The 23,393-nt window shown below is 54.4% G+C and overlaps 10 protein-coding genes across 10 annotated transcripts; 4 read left to right on the top strand and 6 right to left on the bottom strand.

The window, feature by feature from the left end:
* Window positions 1–937: 937 nt before the first annotated feature.
* Window positions 938–1,849, top strand: HMPREF1541_04133 (uncharacterized protein; the record flags this gene model as incomplete). Its single annotated transcript, XM_008718479.1, has 1 exon — window positions 938–1,849. One exon carries the CDS (start codon window positions 938–940, stop codon window positions 1,847–1,849), a length of 912 nt encoding a protein of 303 aa, XP_008716701.1.
* A 320-nt stretch (window positions 1,850–2,169) lies between these two features.
* HMPREF1541_04132 (uncharacterized protein) lies at window positions 2,170–3,119 on the bottom strand (the record flags this gene model as incomplete). The annotated part of the gene is made up of 2 exons (XM_008718478.1): window positions 2,170–2,899; window positions 2,947–3,119. 2 exons carry the CDS (start codon window positions 3,117–3,119, stop codon window positions 2,170–2,172), a joined length of 903 nt encoding a protein of 300 aa, XP_008716700.1.
* Window positions 3,120–3,598: 479 nt separating this feature from the next.
* HMPREF1541_04131 (uncharacterized protein) lies at window positions 3,599–4,042 on the top strand (the record flags this gene model as incomplete). The annotated part of the gene is made up of 1 exon (XM_008718477.1): window positions 3,599–4,042. One exon carries the CDS (start codon window positions 3,599–3,601, stop codon window positions 4,040–4,042), a length of 444 nt encoding a protein of 147 aa, XP_008716699.1.
* Window positions 4,043–5,032: 990 nt separating this feature from the next.
* On the bottom strand, window positions 5,033–6,386 carry HMPREF1541_04130 (uncharacterized protein; the record flags this gene model as incomplete). The annotated part of the gene is made up of 3 exons (XM_008718476.1): window positions 5,033–6,025; window positions 6,075–6,309; window positions 6,358–6,386. The coding sequence occupies 3 exons, from the start codon at window positions 6,384–6,386 to the stop codon at window positions 5,033–5,035; spliced, it is 1,257 nt and encodes a 418-aa protein (XP_008716698.1).
* Window positions 6,387–7,248: 862 nt separating this feature from the next.
* Window positions 7,249–10,485, top strand: HMPREF1541_04129 (uncharacterized protein; the record flags this gene model as incomplete). Its single annotated transcript, XM_008718475.1, has 1 exon — window positions 7,249–10,485. The coding sequence occupies one exon, from the start codon at window positions 7,249–7,251 to the stop codon at window positions 10,483–10,485; it is 3,237 nt and encodes a 1,078-aa protein (XP_008716697.1).
* A 591-nt stretch (window positions 10,486–11,076) lies between these two features.
* Window positions 11,077–12,016, bottom strand: HMPREF1541_04128 (uncharacterized protein; the record flags this gene model as incomplete). Its single annotated transcript, XM_008718474.1, has 2 exons — window positions 11,077–11,846; window positions 11,896–12,016. 2 exons carry the CDS (start codon window positions 12,014–12,016, stop codon window positions 11,077–11,079), a joined length of 891 nt encoding a protein of 296 aa, XP_008716696.1.
* A 673-nt stretch (window positions 12,017–12,689) lies between these two features.
* HMPREF1541_04127 (uncharacterized protein) lies at window positions 12,690–13,769 on the bottom strand (the record flags this gene model as incomplete). Its single annotated transcript, XM_008718473.1, has 1 exon — window positions 12,690–13,769. The coding sequence occupies one exon, from the start codon at window positions 13,767–13,769 to the stop codon at window positions 12,690–12,692; it is 1,080 nt and encodes a 359-aa protein (XP_008716695.1).
* A 484-nt stretch (window positions 13,770–14,253) lies between these two features.
* Window positions 14,254–17,400, bottom strand: HMPREF1541_04126 (uncharacterized protein; the record flags this gene model as incomplete). The annotated part of the gene is made up of 1 exon (XM_008718472.1): window positions 14,254–17,400. The coding sequence occupies one exon, from the start codon at window positions 17,398–17,400 to the stop codon at window positions 14,254–14,256; it is 3,147 nt and encodes a 1,048-aa protein (XP_008716694.1).
* A 585-nt stretch (window positions 17,401–17,985) lies between these two features.
* HMPREF1541_04125 (uncharacterized protein) lies at window positions 17,986–20,790 on the top strand (the record flags this gene model as incomplete). The annotated part of the gene is made up of 3 exons (XM_008718471.1): window positions 17,986–19,308; window positions 19,981–20,220; window positions 20,371–20,790. The coding sequence occupies 3 exons, from the start codon at window positions 17,986–17,988 to the stop codon at window positions 20,788–20,790; spliced, it is 1,983 nt and encodes a 660-aa protein (XP_008716693.1).
* A 541-nt stretch (window positions 20,791–21,331) lies between these two features.
* On the bottom strand, window positions 21,332–23,200 carry HMPREF1541_04124 (uncharacterized protein; the record flags this gene model as incomplete). The annotated part of the gene is made up of 1 exon (XM_008718470.1): window positions 21,332–23,200. The coding sequence occupies one exon, from the start codon at window positions 23,198–23,200 to the stop codon at window positions 21,332–21,334; it is 1,869 nt and encodes a 622-aa protein (XP_008716692.1).
* Window positions 23,201–23,393: the final 193 nt, after the last annotated feature.

Here is a 23,393-nt window from a genome sequence, read left to right as displayed (position 1 = left end):
TCGTGCTCTGGACCAATGAACGCCTCATAGGTTTCCTTACAGGCCATGATGTACACCCCGTACACTTTCTGCGCGGTGACTCACAAGCATATTGGCGACAGACACGTCTGCCACGCCGGCGACATCGCACTTTACCTTAACGCCGCCTGCCATAGGGTAGCGAGGGCGTGAGTGAGGGGTCGAGACAACCTCAAAAGAAGGCAACCCGAGCGGACAGGCGATGTTCTTGATGAGGGAAGAGCGGCCGCTTTGCCCTTCTGGTACCTCCCCAACGATTGCTTGCAATGCATCAAATTGCCCGTTCTGCCAGATGGTCCTCACTCGAGCCGTCGGCGTCAATTGGCGCCCTGAGACTTGCAGCTTTGCTTGACCCGGCCGAGAACGCTGTCATCATCTCAGAGCTTCACATTTTTCCTCTCCAACGATCGTCTGCTTTCTCTCGTCCGAGAGGTTCTATTCCAGGCACTTAAAGTAGACCCTGAGAACCGGACTCTCAAGAGTCCGAAAATCCGGAAACAACATCACTGCAACGCCTGGCGTTACGTAAGGTCTGTAGCCCAACGGTCGACCAAGCCCCGTCAGTTGTCGTACCAAGTACCACAAAGAGGAGCGTCGCGCAACATCGATCTCGAGGTCAAAGGCATCAGGCATTGTGTAGTCAACGTCAAATCCCTCGCACCGTCCTTGGCAGTCGTTCATGGGGACGATGGATTATTAAGATCTCTGTTGGGATCACCACAGAGCCATGGCACTCCCCATGGCTGCGCGCAAGGCTAGTCAATTATCAAAGTCCTGTCCAAAATCTTGAGAGCCATGCCGTAGACGCTCATCGTATAAAGCAGTCGCCGGGCCCATGGCTACATGCTAACCCACAGCACTTCACTGACCAAACATCCTTCACTTTAGACCAGCCTAAACCAAAGTATACACCAACGACATGAAGGTCGCCGTCGCGGGCACGGGCAATGTCGCCCAATACCTCTTCGAGGAGCTCACCAACCACGGACACGAAGTAGTGGTGCTCACCCGCAAGACGAAGCCGAACATCAAGCTCGAGCAGCGCGAGACCGACTACAGCGTCGCCTCCCTCATCACCAACCTCGCCGACACCGATGCCCTAATCTCTACCGTCGCCGACTTCCTCGACCCCAAAATGACCACGCGGCTCCACCTCACTATGCTCTCCGCCATCCAGCAATCCACGCGCTGCAAAACCTTCATCCCCTCAGAATGGACCCTCAACGCCGAAGACCACCCGGAACAGCCCATGCCCATGCACGAGCACACCCAAACCCTGCACGGCGCACTCAAGGCCGCCGACCCCTCCATCCGCTGGACCATCATCTCAAACTCCTGGTTCCTCGACTACATCGTCCCTCAATCCCAACGCCATCTCCGCGACATCGGCCCCCTATGGCCCATGGACCACGCCACCAAGACCTTCACCATCTACGGCCCGGGCACGCAGCGCTTCAGCGTCGTCGCCGTGCGCGACGTCGCCCGCGCCGTCGCCGCTTTACTCGACAGCACCGCACCCTGGGAGCAGTACACGTACGTCGCGGGCCAGGAGGTGTCGTGGAACGAGCTGTTTGAGATCATGCGCGAGCGGGATCCGGCCTGGAAGCGCACGGTCAAGCCGTTGGCGGACACGGTGAGGCATGTCCTGTCGGGCAATGCCGACGAGGCGCTGGTGGGGTATTTTGAGTTGTTGACGTACTCGGGGGCGTCGCTGCTGCCGAGGGAGCGCGTCGAGAGGGATCGCGCTAGGTACTTCCCGGGCATCAAGTTTCGGAGCATCGAGGAGGTTTTGGATGATGCGGCGGCGGCGAGGCCGGGTGAGATTGTGTAGGTAGAATAGAGTAGAGTAGGGTAGATAGATGGCAAGAGGTTTGTTGAAGAAAGGAATTTTGGATTTGAAATTGCTCAGATCATCAACAGATGTTTTCACTGAAGCAAAGCAGTACGCCTGCGGGTATTGTAACACGGTACTCTCAAAAACAACATTCCCATTCGTCGCAGTCCTGGATATCCTCCCAAGCCACTGTACGGCTTCGCGCGCAATTTGATCGATGTGCCAAGGCATGGAACATGCATTTCTTAGTCAGGTGAACAGATCCTGCACAAGTCCTCTTTCGTTTACCTTGCGTAGTCCGACAGCACTGGCTTTGCCTAGGAAGCCGCCCGCCATGCTGCTCTGGTATTGTTGATGCCGGCCATCAGACCACAGAAGCCAACGATGCCCGAGTTCATACCCGTCAAGCCGCCCTCAACGCTGTAGTGGATTGCCACAGGTAGCCAAGCTGTGCACACCTGCAGGTCGCTCCACCATTTGCGATCGAAGTCCTCCTGCTCCTTGGCACTGATGCTATCGCCCTTGGACTTGCGCTCCCGCATCAAAGCCGCATCCCGCCACAGCCTGAGGAAATCCGTGCTCACGCCCACCAACCAGCTTCGGCAAGCCCACTTCATCGCAGTGGCTGGCCCGCCCATCTTCGCAACCAGACCGCCCTTCAGCACACCCTTGTTGGTGAGAACCAGCACGTTCTCGGTGAACTGAAACCCAATGTATCCCGCACACTGGGCCAGCAGGATCTTGTGCTTAAGAGGATCGCCGCCCTTCTGGTTAAGTAGCGACTTGAGCAATGCGTATAGCGACAGTAGGCCCGTCAGGCGGAGAGTGGCACGGAAGTCAGCCACCATGGCACCCAGAGGCACTAGTGGGGAAGGGCCGGCAACAAGTGCAGACGGTGGAATCTTGATATCGCGTCCAATGAGCTTGCTGATATTGGCAACTAGGGCGGCGCGCGAAGGAGCGGCTTGGTGGAGGTACGCGAGCAGGTAGAGCGAGTAATTGATGGTAGAGAGAGTGGAAGAGAGGCCGGCAGATGTCTTAATGGTTCTATGCGAGCTTAGAAGAAGTATTTGCCGAGTAGATGCTGTACATACCTGGACAAACGGAGAATGAACTCATCGGCCCGGGAGAGGCTGGACTTGACATCTTTAGGGAGGCGCGAGATGCCTCTGTGTTGCGAAGGGTCGAAAGGCTGCGCTTTTCCGCTCTGCGATTCACTAGGAGGCAGAGTCGGGTCGAGCTGCGACGGTGTAGCCTTCTCACTCATCTTGGGCCGAGGTAGTAGACGTCGTTGCTGAGGTAGCAGTAAAGGTGAGGTGAGAGTTCGAGGAAGAGTCAAAGTGACGGTCCTGGAGGATATATCGATACGAGGTTCTGCGTGTCGGCCTCTTGTCAGCTGCAGGAAAAGTAATCAGGTCTAAGGTGGTCGCGAGTTGGCGAAGGGTGCTAAGATGGGTTTGGGCAAGCAGGGCGGAGATGATGCGGGGGCCTGGGAATCGGAGCCTCGGTACAACTGAGGATGGCAGGACTCCACCATCACAGCCCTAACCCTAAAGTGCTTTCGAATGTGAGTCACGTGAGGCGATACGTCACCTTCCATGCTCGCGTCAACTCTGCTCAGCCATCGTCAGGCGACACTCTTTCTCTCCTTGCTTGAACCGCATTCATCCTCTTAAACGCAGTCTCCTCGATCTGAAAGCAATTCTCAACCATTTTCGATCTCCCTCCCACGAGCTCACCTTCAAAATGACGTGCGGCGACATCTTTCTGGGCCTGTTGGCCATAATCTTCCCTCCTCTCGCCGTCTGGGTCAAGCGCGGCATCTGCAGCGCCGACAGCCTCATCAACATCCTGCTCTGTGTTCTCGGCTACATCCCCGGCCTTCTGCATGCCTGGTATATTATTGCTCGCTTCCCCGAAGAAGAGTACGACTATGAGCATCTGCCAGACAGCGAGAACCGAGTCACATATTACTACGTTTCGCACCAGCCCGGCCAACCTCGCGATTATGGCACTCAGGGTGGCCAACAAAGACAGCCCAAGCCAAATTCTGCGGCACCACAGGTTCCACAGCACTCCAGGCCAGAGCCGAGTGGGCCGAGTGTGGGAGCTGGCACTAGCGAGCAGGGTGCGCCGCCCAGTTACTCGGATGTGGTGAAGGGTGACAACAAGGTGCAGAGCCAGGACTGAGTGGCTGGTTAGAGCTGCCCATAAACCGCGAGTTGCTCACCACATATGCACAAGGCAGAGGTATTCAGCATCTAGAGGAGCAATGATTCTCTGCGCGGTTTGTGCAAGAGTTCGATCAGAGCACGAGAGCACCATCAGGATTCAACTGGCCTCGACTTGTTGATCGTACGTCTCACTTCATATAGCCAGTCACGTTCCGGCTTACATAACCAAAGTCTGACCGATTTATATGGAATGGACCTGGTACTTCGCAAGGCAAGATATTGGCCAATCCACTGTCAGGCCCGGTCCCAGAAAAGGCAGAATGAGTAGCATTCAGGCTCTCAAAACAGGCGTTGACTTGTCAGCCATCTAATAATCTTACCTCTGAACCTTCAATGCTTGCCTTAGTGCTCTTACTGGAAGGCGTTCGTGTTGTACTTCTCTCGCGTCAATGTTCTGCATTGTGCTCACCTCACCTCACCCCAGCCCCTTACTCCAGACTTTCGATTGCCTCTACGTACGTTTGCAGCAACACTCAATGGGTTCTTTACCCAGACTCAAGGCTTGGGGCCCCAGCGACCAAGCGAGACGCGGCCATTGGGTTTCCATTCTGCTTTCTACGGGAGTCACGACGCGGTTGCCGTGCGCCTGACGACGGCTCACCATTTGCTACACCGGATTCGCGATGTCTATCCTTTGTAAGATACAGGCGCTGCATTGCATCGGGTGTATCAAACGAGGGGGAAAGCGGATATTGGGACTCAGGACGACGCCAGTAAGATGTAGCTTTCGAATCATGGATTTGGTTGTCTATGATATCGCAGAGGCTTTCGTCTCTCGTCTGTCTATTCGCTCAATCAGCACAGCATGACATTGTGTCGTCCTCCAGCCTATGCTCAAGCCCATCACTTTAGCCCCGAGCGTGCATGGAATGCCATGTCTCGCGCGATACAGTCATCTGGCGGAGTTTGATCCCATCCAGTCGTTGACTCTACACCATCATCAAGCTCAGGCGTTCTCACTGCCAGAGTCCTTCATCGATACCTTGCCCTCAGCCTTCAACTTTTCTAGGCGCTCGAGTAGGTGTTTGGGTGGCTGCTGTCGGTAGCCCTCGGGGTTGTTTTCAGTCCACCGCCACAAATCATCGCAGGCATCCTCCATCGTCCGCTTCGCGACCCAGCCCAGCTCCTTGTTTGCCCGTGTGGGGTTACTTGTCAGATCAAGCACATCACCAGCTCTCCTCGCGACCACCTCGTACGGTAGGTCACGTCCCACTGACTTGGAGAACGCCTTGACCATCTCGAAGACGGTCGAACCGCGGCCGGTACCCAAATTCCAGGCTCGGACGCCGGGGTTGTTTGAGCGCAGGTAGTCAAGAGCAGCAAGATGGCCTTGCGCAAGGTCGAGAATGTGGATGTAATCGCGAATGGCGGTGCCGTCGTGTGATTTGTAGTCTGTTTCGGGAGTCAGAGTAAGTACGTGCCGGGGAGTGTAAGGGCCGACGAGTCCGGGGGTTTTGGGCATGAACGAGACAATACACGTACCGTCACCAAAGACCAGCAGCTTTTCGCGCTTGCCAGTCGCGACCTGAGCTAGGAGAGGGAGGAGATTGTAAGGCACACCAGCAGGGTCCTCGCCCATGATAGCAGAGGGATGACTGCCTGCGGGGTTGAAGTAGCGCAGGAGGCCAGCATTCCACTTGTTCACACTTGCTTCGTCGTTGTTCTTGCGGGCGTTGGCGCGTTCAGCATTGATGTGGTCGGTGATCATGAGTTCGGAGCAGAATTTTGTGTTTCCATAGGGGTTCGTAGGACCGAGTGGGCATATTTCGGGGATGGGAATCATGTTTTCGAAGCGCGTGGCATCGCCATAGACGGTTGCGGAAGAGGAGTAGACAATGTTGGTGACATTGTTCTTCTTAGCCGCGCGTAGAAGGGCAAGGGTGCCGTAGACATTGACTTGATAGTAGTCGAGAGGAATCTCGCCTGATTCTCCAACTGCCTGGACACATTCATCAGTCTCATGTGCTTTGCGCCGGAGTTCAACTCACCTTGAGAGCAGCAAAGTGAATGACGCTGTCAATATCTGGGTGCTTCTTGAAGACCTCATCGAGAGCACTTTCGCTGGTAATGTCGACCTTGTAGTATTCAGGCTTCTTTCCGCAGATGAGCTCTATCCTATTCAAAGCCTCAGGTGAGGAATTGTAGAGGTTGTCAACGATGACAACTTTATAGCCGGCTTCGAGCAGGGCGAGTGCGGTGAAGGAACCGATATAGCCAGTGCCACTGTCAAATGTTAGACGAGATACTTGTCAAGGGCCACGCAAAACTGACCCAGTGATGAGACACGATCCCGCCGACATGGTTGCGGAGTGTAGCTGTAGCTTTCCGAGACAGGTGGGGGTTTCGCGGGGTAGCAAAAGAGTAATGAGCGTATGCGCGTAGGCGACGGGCAGGTCGTGTGGGTGGAAGAGAGTAAGTCGGACAGTAGAAGTGGCCGCGTCGACGATGCGATCAACAGAATATGTAGTCTGAACGGCGTGCGCAGTGTCAAGTTACATTGGACGCTTTGATCGACGAATTTTCGGTGGCTTGATTTAGTGCTGCTGTTCCTTGCATGTGTTGCGTATTCATCCCCGCCAAATTGCGCCAGTTCCAGGCTTACCAGCGCCACGGTAGCCAGGCGGGAGCTTAACTCAAAGCACCGTTTGCCCCCCCGAAACCCCCCCGCAATTTAAACTACAGCCTCATACAACTCCAAGTTGCAGCACGCCGTGCATGCCCACTGCAACCTCATCAGTCGCTCATCAAATGTTCCTTACACGTCACAGTACATCAGCGATGTCGACAAGTACATCTACGTGACTAGCTGTAGGCGGCCCTATCAGCTGCTCGCCCCCTCCCTGCTGGACCCCAGCTCAACATCTGTTTTGAGTGACCTATTTTCCCCGGCTGTGCCATTACGACTGCCGATGGCTATATCATTGCCTGAAGGGTATGTTCGTGCATATAGGGCTCCTCACATGCCCTTTCCTTCCTGTACCCCGCGTATTGTGGCAGGTGCAGTCAGGTGAGAGCTCTCTGTAACAATACTAAAGGTCACGGTTGAACGGTCCCTCGGTCTATGGGCTAACAAATGGATTGGCATCAGCTTGGTTGCTTCTCCTCTGATCTATTTCCAAGACATGTGTCTGTTCGGATCAGACTCCTATGCAATCTGTCACCATGATTGCTCTTCTCTACATTAGTGGACTGTTAGCATTGATACTGACTGCTTCTGCTCTTCTGGAGGAACGCTTCGTTGCTTTTGAGCCCTCCTTCGGAGCTTTAGCTCTTTCGAATGCAACTATATTGTTCGCTACGCACGACTTCGTTGGCATTGAGGTTGCTGTGAACAGCTTGGTCGATGACTTTGAGCAGATCCTGGGTGTCCGCATCCCTCAATTCACGGTCACTTCGCAGAACGTGTCAAGGACTATATACGACAATAATGCGTCTACGGCCATTATTATTGGCAGTGTTAGTCGGAGCTTTCTCATCCAGGATATAGCAAGTGCGGGCAGACTCGATCTCGCCAATGTTGATGATCAATGGGAAACCTACCAGACGGCGGTCGTGACAAACCCGCTTCCAGGCCTTGATCGAGCATTCGTCATTGCAGGAAGCGATTTGCGCGGCGCCATGTTCGGAGTCTACACTCTGTGCGAGCAATCTGGGCAATCCCCATTCCATTATTGGACTGATACGCCCGCGCACGAGCACGACGAGATCTATGCGCTGCCACGAACCACAATCCATGGGCCCCCCTCTGTCAGATACCGAGGTCTCTTCATCAATGACGAGGCACCTTCTCTGACTACTTGGTGGTCTCAAGGGAATAACAAAAAACATCAGCCATTGGACGCGGCTTTCTATACTCACGTCTTTGACATGATGCTACGGTTGAAAGCAAACTACATCTGGCCAGCTATGTGGAAGAGCAGCAACAATCCTCCTGGGAACATTTTCTTTACAGACGATCCCGAAAATATGGCGCTGGCCGAGAAATATGGCATTGTGGTGTCCACAAGCCATCATGAGCCAATGCAGCGAGCAACCAACGAGTGGAATGTATCTGAAACAGGCGAATGGGACTGGAGCATAAATAAGGCGAATGTTACCAGGTTCATGGATGCAGGCATACGAAGAGCAGCGGGCCAGGTCTCCAATGCCAGCTATGTCACACTTGGGATGCGTGGAGCCGGTGATGGCCCCATCGAAGGCGACAACGCTACAGATATTCTCCGAGATGTCTTCTCAGCACAGCGGACCATCATTCAGAAATACTACGGTGCAGCTGATGCCGTGCCACAGCTGTGGACTATCTACAAAGAAGTAGCAACGTATTATGCAGCCGGTCTTGCACCTCCGGATGACGTTACTCTTATGTTCACCGATGATAACTGGGGCAACATACAGCGGCTGCCAGTCGACGTCAGTGGCGAAGTGACCAGGAGCGGTGGCATCGGGGTCTATTACCACTTAGAGTACGTGGGAGCCCCACGACCACACAAATGGCAAGATACAAACCACCTGCCCAAAGTGCTGAAGGAGCTCTCGCAAGCATATATGCGCGGCGCACGGCAGATATGGGTGATCAATGTGGCCGACATCAAGCCCATGGAGCTGCCTTACGGCTTCATCATGGACCTTGCCTGGAATGCAAGTAGCATTACATTCGGAAGCCTTCCACGCTATCTTGAGCTGTGGGCTGCTCGCGAATTCGGCCCAGCCCTCTCAGTGGACATCGCTAAGCTGGTCATGGACTGGAATCAGTTACTAGGTATGCGCAAGTTTGAGATGATTCGGTCGGACACGTTCTCACTAGAGAACTATCACGAAGTCGAACGGATGCTGGCTGCTTGGCAAGACCTGGTCGATCGTGAGGATTCGTTGTATAGAGCATTGGACAAGGACCGGCAGGCGACATTCTTTCACTACCTCCACTACCCCATTCAGTCAGGTAACATCTACTACAAGGTGACCCTCGGTCAGACTATGAACGCCCAATATGCGATACAACGCCGCAACACAGCCAATGCGGTAGCCGAGCGAGTGATGGACGATTTCGGACGAGATTTTGACCTCATCGAAGAATACGATCAGCTGATGGATGGGAAATGGAAGCATATTCTCTCGCAACCAAAATTTGAGTACAGCAGCCCTGTCAATGACAAAGAGTCATGGAAGTCTCCTTCTAGAGACGTGCTGTCGAACCTCTCGTATGTTCAGTTACGCCAGAATATGGACGAGAGCATTGGCAATCTCGGTATCCAGATCGAAAATACCTACAATGCTAGGGCAATGGGTCGCTGGAATCCTTCAGCGCATCGGGTAATGCCGACAGACGGCGATTCAGACTATGGAGGCATGCCTCTGATGCAGTCCATGAATCCGTATTCAGGCTCCTCCAGGCGTGTGGATCTCTTCATGAGAGGCGATCATCGCGTACCAGTCAGATGGTGGCTTGATGAATGGGAGCACGACTGGTTGTCCGTGAACCCTGTCTCTGGCAACTTGACACAGCGTCGACCGGAGCAGATCCTGAATTTCACCGTCAACTGGCCACAGGTCCCGGCCGGGTTTAATGAGACAGTGTGCGTACAGATTCGGTGGGATGGTGACTACTACTGGGACTATATTAGACTCCCCATTCAGAACCGTCTAGTACCCCCTTCATTCCGCGGCTTCCCTGAGGTAGACGCCGGTGTAGTCTCCATCGAAGCGGCTCACTACCAACGCGCTGCACCACAAGCCATCAACGATACAATCTTAGCCAATCAACCGGAACAGCCAGTAGCATTTGTCCAATTCCCATACCTCGCAACACGCAGCAATTCAGGGTCGATTGCCGTCCGCCCTTACCAGGCCAGTCGAGCTCGCATCAACGAAGGCCCAGCATCGCAAGGAGGACAGGCCTCGCCAGGCTTTCAAAACACAACCGAAGGCCTACAGCCTCCTTCGGCTCTCCCACCAGCTAACAACAGCAGCAGCACCAACCTCACAGCCATCAACCCCCCGTCCACCGCCGCCGCCACCACCGCACTCGTACAGTACGACATCTTCCTCTTCAACTACACCGAATACCCCGTCAACGCCACCGCCTACGTCACCTCCTGCCTCGACACCGACCCCACACTGCCAATGTACTACTCCCTCACTGCCGATGCCCAGCCGCCGATCTGGACGCGCGTGCTGCCGGAGCCCAGGATCCCCGGCGACACCCCCGCCGGCTGGATCGACACGGTGGCGGATCAGGTTTGGAAACTCAACGTGACGTTGGGGAATATGACGGAGGGGCGGCATGTGTTGACGTGGAGAGTCAATTCGCCCGAGATCTATCTGGAGAAGATTGTGTTGAACTTGAGGAAAGGAGCGGTGAGGGAGAGTTATTTGGGCGTGCCGGAGACGACGTTGGTGTAGATTTTGGCGGCGTCGAGCCGTTTGCCGGCGGTTATGGAAGGGGAATTATTACCAGCGAAAAGAGAATCGTGAGAGCTAAAGGAAAAGTGTAGAGAGGTGATAGTTGAGTTGGCGGAAGTGTCGTGCGTGGTTTCGGTGGGTGCGTGCTCTGCACCTATGATACTCGATCGCTGGACTGATACGATAATGACAGGAGGATGTTCCTAATCCTCTGGCGTGCAAGAAACTGCGAGGTTCATTTCATTCTTCTATATAGTCGTTGAGCCTTCCTCCGTGAGTACCTAGGTAGGGTGCTGGTGAGAGGTGACATTAGAAGATGGGAATTCGTCAATGCCTCACTTTCGTCTGCTCTGGACGCTCCCACGCTCCCACGCCCATTCGCTGTCAGAGGCAAGTGTGAGCATGCAAAGCGAACAGATCTGAGGTAACGTCAAGGAATATATTGCTTTCGCGAGGAGGGCGGGCTAACAGCGAAAGTCGAATGGAATTTCGTGCAACACACGGCCAACAGTGGAGGGATCTCCTCCCCCCCCCCTTTCCTAAGGAACGCCAGCCCTTCTGAAGACGAACAATCAGCAGTCCACTTCTCTCTCAGCCGCCGCCTACTTCATTCATAACGCCGCCATCCAGCTTGACGACCTCACCATTAACATAACCACACCTGGCAAGGAACATGACCCCCATGGCCATCTCCTCGTCCGTCCCAGACCTCCCCGCGGGGACCTCATGGCCCTTATCCTTGACCTTCTCGTCCGGCATCTCGGCCTTATTCCTTTCATCACTCTCCTTCATGGTCATCTCACTAGGGAAATACCCGGGTGCGATGCTGTTGACGCGCACGCCCGTCTTTGCGAACTCGCGACTCATCATGCGCGACAAATGCGCCGTCGCCGCTTTCGCGGCGTTGTAGCTGAAATGCGCCTGGCTGTGGCGCATCATGCCGCTCATGCTGCTGATGACGATGACGGAGGCGGCGTGGCCCCGTTGCACGCCGCGCTGGAGGAGCGGCAGGAAGGCGACGGTGGAGAAAAACACAGAGGTGACGTCCGCGTTGTAGGTTTGGTTCCAGTCGTCGACTTTCTCCGACCAGAGGTTGGCTTTGAGTTGCGTGGCGTCCGAGGTGTCCGGGAAGCCCTTGGGGCCGGCGATGCCGGCGGCGGCGACGAGGAGGGTGAGGTGGGATTCCTTGGCTTCGATTTCGGCCACGAGGTTTTCGAGGTCGGTTTTGGAGGTGACGTCGCAGGGTCCGATGGGGATGATTTCGCCGTTGAGGGACGAGTCCTCTTGGGATTTGGGGTCGTGGGTGTTGGCGGCGTTGTCGAGGACGTGCTTGCGTCGACTGGTGATGTAGACTTTGGCGCCTAGAGACGTTAGCCGTGAAGACATGTCCCCCGGGCTGGAAGAACCTACCATTGGCGGCGAGGGCCTGGGAGGCCATGAGGCCGATACCAGTACCGCCACCCGTGACGAGGCAGACGGCGTCCTTCATGGAGAAGAGGTTCGCTACATGGAGTTGGTCGGTCGTAGCCATGGTAGCGGGAAACGGTGGACAGGGAAGACTAGAAGTGGTTTGATATCTTTTGCAAATACAGTCTTCTTAACAAGACTAGAACCGGAAAAAGGAGAGCACGAGACCAGCATTGTTGTAAAGTAAGTCCAAACGAGTTGAACATTCAACGTAGGAGTAACCGTGACGTCACGGTCTCAACGACAGATGAGGTCAGTCAGAGTCGCTACAAAAGAGTCGAAGCAACTGAGAGAATCCTGGCTGTGGCCGGAATCTATAGTTGCAATCCCTCCATCCACTACAATCATACGCAGCAACGGAGTGACCAGGATTCGACGGCTGCACCGTCTTCCGCGAGGCTTTATGCCCCTGTCCTCCCAACCAATCACCATTCACCATCTCCTCATCACCCGCTCGTTGTCCATACAAATTCCTACCACAAAGGTTGTGGCGTGAACTTGTTCCAGAACGCGAAATGCCGTTTCGGCATTGTCATCGTCCAATTCGGACGGGATCCTCCACGATTCGAGCCTTTAGCAGAACCGCGGGAGGGAGCTCTGAATTCGTCTTTAAGACGAAAGACCACGATGGTTTAGGCAATCGGGACATCGGCCTCGAAAACGATGCGATGCAATCAGTGGATTGCAAACAACACTCTGTTGTCCACGCGGGATCTACCCGCATTCTTGCTAGACACTCATGCTGCGAGCGCCAGGGCCGCCATGGCTCTGACGCCAGCTTCTGTCTTGTGACCTCCAGTGAAGCCGGATGCATGGATGAACATTGCTCCATCCTCGACATCAGCACCAAGAACATTGTCTAGCTCTGAGTCGCGAAGGCCTCTCCACGGCTCAGGTAAACTCTTGCGGTTCTGGAAGCTCGAGAGACTGTGAGAGACGCATTGAATGCGCCACTTGGATCCCGGCTCCTCCTTCTCGGGATAGACAACGTAGAGCACCTTCTGGGCATCCGAAAGGCCAGCTTCATCCTCAATCGTGTACAGGTGCTCTTTCCAGGGAATGCCAGCGCGAGGAATTGTCATGAGCTGGCCGGAAGGATGATTCTGCGCCCGATTCTCAAATGCGTTCTTGACGATAGCGCGTGCCGGTAGCCAAGCAGTAGCAGCACCATGGAGTTTCCTCAAAAATGTGGTGCCCATGAGGTTCGAGGCAAGACCAAATCGGTAGTCCTCCTCAGCTTGGGGTTCCGCCTCGGTAGCGCGACTAACGCCGGGATTCAAGGGATCTTCATGATTCAAATCGCCCACCATGCTTGCCAGTGTCACGCCTCCTGCACTGAATCTCTTCTCAATGCCCGCCTGATCCAGGGCTGCAGGGTCGTACTGATTGATGCCGTTGTCGTTGGCATCGACCGCTTCAACAAAGTCATCGTACAGCTTTTGGTACAGAAGTTCGACATCCGGCGAGTCAAGAGGCTGCTGGGTATGTTGGGCAATGATGGCTTTTCCGAAGTGCATGTAAACAAGCCCCGCAGAGGACAGTTTAGTAGCATGGTTGGGAAAGGTGGTATTGAAAGTCCGCTGATGGTGATCATATCGCTTCTTGCCATTGTCATACTCTCCTCCAACATCGACGACGGTATGACAGGTCTCAAGCAGGGAGGGATCGCGCGTGCGAACAAGGGCGGCCGATTGGTACTCGGGCAGCATCTTCAGCATGTACACCGCAAGGGCTTCGTCGGCGTGGAAGTGGCCATTATGGGTGCCGATGCGAATGGGATCCATCTTCAGTCGTTTCGCAGCTGTCTCCGCTGCCATTCTCAACTGACGGAACATTCAAAAGAGAGCGGGTGGTGGGGTGGGCACGGACTGAATAAATTTATGCCGCAGCTCAGCGAGGATGACATGCCAAGTGATGCGAGATCTGATTGGCTGAGAGCCTGAGCCGTGAGCCTTGTTTCCCCCCGCTCCCCCTTGGGAGACTCGACTCACTGCTGGTCTATCATAGCACCACATGTTTCCAAGGTTACTATGCTTGCGTGTTATCTGCCAGCGAGGCTTAGAGGATATAAGGAGGGTGTCGGACCACCCATGGACATGGAATCTCGCCATTATGAGGATTCGGTGCTTAATCGTACGTCCGGTGCTATGACATTGGCGAATATATTTACGCGATCCAGCATGGCATTTGTTGTGGTGAACTTGCGGTGATAGTAGTGAAGAATGAAGTCTTTGTACATTGACAATTATAAGCACACTGAAGTCGTCCACTCCAATCCCGTAGTCTGCGCCTGTCTATACACTAAATCTCCTCCTTCCACTCCTCGGGCACCATGGGTACCGGTACCCTACGTCGAAGATCTCGGAGCACTGCTTCGGTTCCCTTCTCGATGACAGCAATACGTGGAACTCGAAACAAGTTTCCCATCGACTCGAAACTGCGTAAGCGTCCAGCTTCGCGCTTGTCTGCAAAGTTGCCCAATAGTCCAAGTGCTGGCGGCAGCTGCTCGATCTGATTGTTGCGGATGTCAATCACCTCTAAGCCCCTTACACCCTCCACGTCCACACTACTGAACCAGTTATCCGACGCCAGCAAGGTAGTAACGTTTGGGTACCAGGCTCGAACCCAGGGCACATGGCCAGCAAGACGATGGCATGAGATGTTGAGCTCTGTCAGCTCGGGTGCTTTGAGATGTGATGTGAGGGCATCGAGGGAAGTCAGACCCGTAGACACCACATATAGGGAACGTAATGCTGGCAGAAAAACTTCATCCGTCAGGCATTCTGTTGAGTGAAGACGAGGGTTGTGCGAGATATCCAGAGACTTGAGCGTCCACTTCAGCGCAGGATGGCAGAGCAGCTCCACCGGGAGCGTGCTGAATTCGTTATTTGTGAGGCGAAGTGTATGAATGGGAACCGTGCTCGACTCGAAATTGATAGTATCCACGTTGATAGATTCGAGGCCCTTCGAGGACAAGTCAAGGACTCCATTAGTAGCTTTGAAGGCATATTTGCTGTGTTCTGCGCCTTCTGCACCATTCACAACCTCTCCAGAAGCTGCCTCCGAGCCTCTGCTATTATCACCGCGATCTAGACGCTTTTCCAGATCCAGCTTCAAATCAGAGGTTGGCATGCTGATGTACTTTCGATCGCGAAGCGGGTTGCCAGCCAGTTCAAGCGCAGTCAATGCATCCATGGTTGCGATCCGAGCGTCGATAGCCTTGATGTTGTTTTGGCTAAGGTCGGCGTTCTTCAGAGAGTGCAATTCCCAGATCGCCGGCATGTCGACCACTTTGTTCTCTGACAAATGGATCGTCACCAACTTCTGCCACTTTTCGGCTGCTGGCAGTGCTGTCAGACGGTTGCTGTTCAAGAGAAGGGTCTGCAACTCGATAAAATCTGAGACTGGAGCAGCGAGGCCATCAATGGCATTCCAGGACAGATCCAAGTTTCGTAGCTTGAGGAAACCACCACTGACGCCCTCAAATGCTATCCCCCCGATCTGGTTAGATTTCGCCTCAAGCTCAGCTAGCTCCTCGCAAGAGGAAAGGGACACCCAAGGTAGCTTTATCAATTTATTTGACGATACGTTCAGCCTCTGTAGCGATGACAATTGCCCGTGTGTGAACTCGAAGCCATCAATCTGGTTGTTGGACAAGTCAAGGACTCGAAGCGCAGTCGTCCCTTCTGCGCTGAAGGGAAATGAGCCTGTGAGCTTGTTGTTTGCCAAGTAGAGGCTCTGGAGCTGTGGGATCTGCCAAATAGTCTCAAGAACCTCGTTGCCGAGTTGGTTGCCGCTGAGGTTCAAACTCGTTAACCTCTCCATCCGTCGTAACCCTATAGGAACTGAATGAAGGAGATTGTTACGGATATCCAACATCTCAAGCCCAGCGAATTGATTGGTCTTCTCATCGTCCTCATACATCTCATCTGTCGACCAGTCCGGGAAGACGTCATCTGAGATGACTTCAAGTTTGTTGTCGCCCATGTTGAACTTGGTGAGGTCGACCATCTCTGACCAACCCACCGAAGATGCCGTGTTTTCGTACATCCTGAGGACTTCTTCTGGGACAGTATCAAACCCCATGGCGGCCAAATTCAAGCTGCCCGATGCAACAGCTCCTTCAAGACGCTTTCGCAATAAACCTTTGTTCGACTGTCCTGGTTCGATTGGCTCACCGGGCCAAGCATCGGCTTCAAAGTTGGCTGGCGTGATCATGGCATTGCCCTCGACGCTGGGTTGAGAGGTCATTGCTGCTCGCTTGGCAGCTTTGGCTTTTGCAATAGTCTCTCGTAAAGCTGCAGATGACTTGGTGGAAGTTGGAGTGGGAGGTTTTGCTTTGTTCACACTCGATGTCGTCGGAGTGGAGTTTCTTGGAGCTAGCACCTTGGGCCGAAGCCGGGATGGTGGTGAGGCCGCAATCGTATTTTCGCCGTGTGATCGTGGTCGAAGTAATCCGGCGCTGCTTACAGAAGAACGCGCCCCAGAGTTCGAGGCTGATTTAGCTGGATCTTTGAAAATCGAGTCAAGGGAAACTTTGCCGTCGCGTGCACCCGAAGCGCCGGAACCACTTATGCCCGAGGACTTGATTCTCATGGTCTTCGATGCATAGCTTGGGACTTTTGAGCCTCCGGTTTGATTGCCTGACTGTGAGCCTGCAGCCGAGATTGCGTGCACTGACCGCCCAAACCGCGCACTACCGCCCTTGACAAACGCCTTGGGAGGAGTGTACAGCGAGCCTGGAGATGGTACAGCAGGTAGAGCATAGTCCCGGGAAGGCGATCTTCGTCCCGGAGGCCTGAACATGTGCTTCACCGGTGATGGCGGTCGTCCACTGGCGGGCGTTGTAGGCCGCGAATTGCGCATACTAGATGCTGGTCGTACCGGAGGACCCATAGCGCCGTCGCGGATAGCTACGCTGGACCGTCTTCGCCTGACAGGTGATGGAGATGGCGAGATTGCGGATAGAGTTTCCATGGTCCGCTCAGTCAAGGATGGTCTTGGTCTGCGCTTCCCAAGCTCCGAGATATCAAGCTTGTCTGCAGCAGTGTCAAGCTTGGCTTGAGGGTTCTCATCGCCATCTTCGAAGACGGGCACGTGGGTTCCCGAATTTGGAGGTGTGGTGTCTAATGTTGACATCGCCGCCTGAAGAGCATCTCGAACAGGAGATCTGTGACGGGTTCGGGATTGCTCCGCGGCTGACCAGCCGTACTTGTCGCGGACTGATCTGTTGACATTCTCACCTAGAGGCGTCGGTTGAGCAATCTTAGATGTATTTGGCCTCGATGGACGCGGCAGATGCGAAGACTTAACAGGATCTTCACCAGCAGAGCCTCGGAGAAGACTGAAATTGTCGTGGGAAGCCCGCGGAACTATCTTTGGGAGACGAGACAATCGTGGTAGCGTACCAGTACCAGTGGTACGGTTCCGTTCGGATCCTTGGTCCATGCTGGCGTTGGGTCAAAGCTCGGACCCCAGTTTGTCATGGGAAGATTAGCGAGGCATGAAGGGATGAGAGTTGGCCACCTCAGGGATGAAACAACAATACTTCACAGTCACAGGTCAGGATGGCCTGGTCTGTACTGTCAGTAGTGGAGGCCCCCTTTCATGTCAACACAAAAGCCGAAGTTGTACATAGCAACCACCGGTGGAGTGTGCCAAGCATGAGCGTGGTCAGCCGCGTTTTAGCGTGGCACTAAAGAGCATCCGGCGTTGAAGCGCCCGCAGCCAACCTCCCCTCCTCTTCAGCCTCTGTCCAGCCCTCCCATTTCTCATTGTCAGGAGGCCGGAAAACAATCAGTTATGGCACCCTGAACCTAACATGGCTCCCCTCATTCTTCCTCCGGATACTTTCTCACACGCTACGAGCTTTGAGCAAATGCAAGAGTTGGTCTAAGTCCGTGCGCCAGGCACCTCCAACGCTGTCCACCTCTATCTCAAGACACGGCTCACCGTACCTCCAATAACCGCTTGTCGCAGACTGCGCAACATCCTTTTTCGACACTTGTTGGGCGAAACAACTTGGTAGCAGCCATGAACACTGCCACAGGCGATACGGTGGTGCCATCAACCCCGCCTGCGTCCTCACCGCTTGCGAACCCTGCCGACAAAGCCCTCGCATCACCACCACCTATGTCGTCTAGCATGACACCTCCACCTTCCTCGCAGCCGGTGCGCTTTCGCTCTCCCGGTCGCCGACTTAGCGATGAGCCATCTAGTGCGCTCCTTGTTTCCCCGCCCTCGACCATCAAGTACACTGCAGGTACTTCGCTCCCAGATGCCGACACAATCGCTAGTGCAGACCTTGGACAACTCAAGTCAATGGTCAATGATCTTATCAGTGCCGTCAAAGAAGCCCGCACCGCCGCGGCGCATTTCAAACTGCAGTTTAGCCTGCTCGACATGGAGACGCAAGAGTCTGCGCAGCGGGCCGAGGTCGAGCACCAAATGAAGCAGAAGGAGGTCGAAGTTCTCCAAGCTGCAGAACAGAGACATCGTGCAGCCCTATCCGTCGCTGCGCGCAATTCGGCACCCCCTCCAAATGCTCAGATAGAGGCTTTGACCCAGACATGCAAAGACTTGGAGGATGACCGCAACACGGTCGAGCGCCGACTTGAACGCGCCAAGAAGCTGATCGAGCTTGAGAAAGACAAGTCGGAGCTGCTGTTGGAGGAGAATGTGCTATTGAAGAAGCGCATTCGAGAGAATCGCGAACACTTCACCCAGTTCAAGAGCCAGTCGCCCATCTATACCACACCACGGGATCCTTTCACGACTCCTCATCGTCGCGCGCCTCCTCGCTTCCCAGAGAGCTCCTCCAGCCACCAGCCATTCGCGGCGCTCCTCGCTGCGGACCAGGTTCTGAGCGGTGAATCCTTGAGTGTACCGTCTACCCCGACTAGGACAACTCATGTCACCAAGGTGAAGCATGGCCACACCCGAGGAGCCCATTCGCTATCCTCTCTACATACCACACCCGCGCGCAATAGGCCAGTGACGGCAGATGGTTTTGCAGAAACCAAGTTCCCGATGTCTGCTCCTGGCTCGCAGCTAGTCAACGAGTCCGCAGAGCGAGAACATCATGACCGTGATAGTACCATCTCGGTCTCGGACGTAGAGGAGTACCGCAGTGATGACGACGTGCAGCAAAGTCAAGCAAGTTCATTGGCAACAGACATGCTGCGCAACAATCCAGCCACCCTAGAATCCTTGCGGCTTTCTCAAGGCGCGGAACGATCAAGCAACGTGTTGCAAAGTAAGCTGTTCGGCAACGTCAAGAAACCAGCGAAGCTGCCAGCTAAGCGTCGGGGAAGCTTCGATGATGGTGCGATCAAGGCAAAGAAGGCGCGACATGATGTAGGAGTTGGTTTGGGGATCGACTCGTGGCAGAGACCATGATCGCCAATCATAAGTACAAGCACAAAGACACGAAGAGACGAGAGATCAATGCGCAGAATGACCATGACAGGCTTGGGTGCTTGGGCGCATGTGTTGCGTTTTCATGGTATCAGCGATTGCATGCGTGATGAAGGAAAGGCTAGGCGACCACTTGGTTAGGATTCACTGTACAGCCATTAAGTCTCATTGACAAGATGCACAAGGAGGGGTTGCAGGGCGCAAGTAAGGCACAGGATATGGATTCGGGATTTGTAACATAGTATTCCTCATCTCAGCCTTCAGTCAATAGGCTCTTCAATCAATCGATCACAAAGAAAGACTGTTGCATTGCGAGTGCCAAAGGTCAGAAGCCCCTAGTACTAAATAGGTTAGCGCACTCACCTCATCCACTAGGCCGTTTCTGGAAGCCAAGATTTGCTCTCACACTTCTGAGAATTTGGACATCACTGCTTCTACCGCAGTCGCTTTTCCACGATCACCTCGAAATTAACGTCCCTCTTTCCTGTTGTTGTGATTTCCAGTCGTCAAGATGGTGAGTGCGCACCTGTGAAACAATGCCTCCGCGCAACGAGTCACCCTGCCTGTCGATTCAACAGAATATTCGCTAACCGCAACCTCGAAATCTTCTAGGCGATCAAGCACAACAACATCATCCCGAATGGGCACTTCCACAAGGACTGGCAGCGTCGGGTCAAGGTGCACTTCGAACAGGCCGGCCGCAAGCACCGTCGTAGAGATGCCCGTATCGCCAAAGCCGCCCGCGTGGCTCCCCGCCCCGTCGACCGTCTGCGCCCCGTGGTTCAGTGCCCGACCCTCAAGTACAACCGCCGCGCACGTGCTGGCCGAGGTTTTACTCTGCAGGAGCTGAAGGTACGAAAACCCCCAATATCCAGAAGACAGGTTGAAGCAGGTCATGATTGAATTTCGAGAGAGGTCTTTTGATGTTGAGCCCACAACATACACGCACCCACACATGACAAATTGTCCTAAGCACAAGAAACACTGACACTTCCCCAACAGGCCGCCGGCATCCCCCGCAAGCTCGCTCCCACCATCGGCATCTCCGTCGACCACCGCCGCCAGACCACCTCTGAGGAGACTCTCAAGCTCAACGTCGAGCGCCTGCAATCATACAAGGCCCGCCTGATCCTCTTCCCCCGCAAGGCCGGCCAGCACAAGAAACTCGACTCCAACCCCGAGGACCTCAAGCTCGTGCAGGATGCCGACAAGATCGTCAAGTCCGTCGGTTCCGTCCTGCCCGTCGAGCCCGGCACGGGCGTCGCCTTCGGCGTCTCCGAGGTCAAGAAGGGCGAGATGCCCGAGGGCCAGAAGGACGCTTACGCCACCCTGCGGAGAGCGAGGGCCGATGCGCGGTACGCTGGCATGCGTGAGAAGCGCGCCAAGGCCAAGGCCGAGGCGGAGGATGCGAAGAAGAAATAAAGAAAGACAGACCCCCTGATCGTTCGGCTTGGCCGTTGGACAGGACCCAGAACTTCTTCTGATTTCGTGATGGCGTACGGGTTCGATGCGATGATGAAATGGTGTGTGAAAGTCTGTTCGTGAGGACCGTGGCGAAAGACGTTGAGAACGAAAGCAGACATGGAAGTGTTTGTCATCGATGGCAGAGGGAGATGTCGCACGGCCCCTTTACCTGGTCGTTGGCAGATACCCTGCATCGTAGACTAGCGGGTGGCTCATCACGGACTGCGATGGCACTCAGATACGATCTGCGGCGTGGTCATGAGAGTGTCATAGCCATAGCCGAAGCAGACCAAAACGCAAAATTACGAAATGCTCCAAATCGATGTCTCGTGTCTTCCCTGTTTGTTTCATTTATACTGGGTAGCTATAGCACACGCTGGCCACCTAGCACGCCGCAATAACCCGCAATCGGCTCAGGTGCGATGAGCTCATAACAACATCCTATCATGGGGTATCAATAATCATGCCATCCCTCATCCGCATCGCGGCGCAGACCACTTCAAGTGATCTTCCTCCGCTTCTTCCTCCTCTTTCCTAGACCCTTACCCTCTGCCTGAGAGCCGGCTTGAGAGCTCGCGTTCGTGCCTGCCTCTGCCGCGGCGATGGTGCTTTGCTCCCCAGTCAAGATGCCCCAAACAGCTGTGAAGGCTGTCTCGAAATTGTCCACCTTGGCCAACTTGGCAAACAGACTTGTAGCTGCCTGAGCTGTTGAGTCTGGAACACCGGAAGGTATTATTTCTAACATGCTCGTGGCCTCGCTGATAGGCGTCAATGCGATTCGCCAGCTGGCGAGGACTTTTGGCGAAAATCTGTCAGTCTGACGGGTTGAGCGCTGACTGTTGCTCTCAGGCTCCGAACTGGGAAGATCGATGGTAATTGACGTGTCTGTAATATGATGCGAGAGGGCTAAAGCTTGATGACCTGTAAGCTTACGAGTTTGGACAGTCGAAATACCGCCTTCATCGTCTTGATCCGCATCTTCAACATACTCTCTCCGTACGGCTAACAAGGCCTTCGCTCGGTCGACGGCAGCAGAGAAGTACTCCCCAAGGCCCCAAATGAGACCAGCCAGATCTGTCCGAAGCAGATCATGCGCGAGTCGATGTTTAATCCACAGATACAGCTCATTGCTCACACCTTCGGCCTGGCGGTCATCGATGTAGGATATTCTCTCCACAATGATATTCTCCGGATCCGTGACAATCTCAAAGATGGCGCTGAACGTATGTGGAGGCCAAGGCGGCGGTGCAGAGACTTTGACCCTGTGAAAGACTTTTGTGTGTCCACTGACTAAGCGGACTGAAGTCTTTGTGGACAAGACCAGAGCGCCAGGTGCGAACAGGTTGAGATGAAGCAACTGGCGGTCCATAGGAACTCTCGCTGGTTTGTAGTCGAAACAGGGTTCTTGCAGCGTACAGGCCATGCCGGCCGATTTGATTAGATTGATAAAGCTTGCATCTCTTTCCACAGCTTGGGCAATACTTTCCGTGTCCACAGCCGTCTCTAAGGTTTTTGAGCTCGCCAGCAGTGTTTGCTGTTGATTTCTGAGGGCCTTTAGGATGTCTTCCTTTTCTTTGATTTCGTTTGGCACATCTTGTTCATCATCTGCCTTGTCGTGGTTGTTGTCTCCATTAGGGGCATTCTTAGGTGCCTTGTCAGCCAGCTCACGTGCTTCGTCTCCTTTCGCCATCTGATAGGCGCGAGAATTTCTTGACTTTGGCTTCAATGGACTGCTTGTAACAGACTCGCTATTCCGGAGTCGCGAGCTGTGTCGGCCACCACCCGAACGTGGACCGCGAGGGCTGCTACTAGTCGAAATACCTTTTGGCCGTTCAGGTGGAGGGTCTCGACCTAGTTGTACTGAGGTTGGCGGCAATGCTGAATCACCCTCGTCCGACGACAACGAGAATTGCCGACGCCTGCTTTGCGAACTCTTGACAAGACGAGGCACACCCGCATAGCCACTGTCGTGCTCATCTTGTAGCTCATGTGATAGTGATAATCCTCGTTGTTGGCTTCCGCCGCCAGCATTTCGAGCCCATCCCTTCAAAATGTGCCCTGGGCTTAGCGCAGCAGCAGCATCTTCGGACTGATCAGCAGGGGCAGTGTTGTTCGTGGAATCGGTATCTTTAGGGTCTGTTGCGCCGCTAAGAACATGCTCTAGGAGTCGCCGGTGGTCTTGCGAGGGCTGTGACGGTTTGTTCGAGCGTACAAGGTGTGGATGCGCTCGCTGTAAAGAGGCTTTAGTTGGTGATTGATATGAGCGGCGGGGTGTAGCGGGCGCAGAACGTGAGTACGAGACTGTATGACGGTCCAGGGCTGAAGGTTCCTCAGAAAGTCGCCTTCGCTTCGATGGACGCTGTGACATGCTGGCCGCGGGTCGTGCCTGCGTTTGTGCGGAACGTGTACCGATGGCAGGTTCTCATCACATTGTGCAGAAAGCGCGTCGCGTACGCGACCGAAGAGGAGAAAGCGCGGCCGACCGGCGCCAAGCCTCGTCTCTAGATGACGTAGCCTGATTCTGAGAGCACTCGACTCTCGAGATCTTTCCATCCTAGACA

The sequence above is a fragment of the Cyphellophora europaea genome, assembly GCF_000365145.1.
Source record: "Cyphellophora europaea CBS 101466 unplaced genomic scaffold supercont1.3, whole genome shotgun sequence".
Lineage (NCBI taxonomy): Eukaryota > Fungi > Ascomycota > Eurotiomycetes > Chaetothyriales > Cyphellophoraceae > Cyphellophora > Cyphellophora europaea.
The sequence above is the reverse complement of the archived record's forward strand: the minus strand, read 5'-3'. Positions and strand labels throughout refer to the sequence as shown.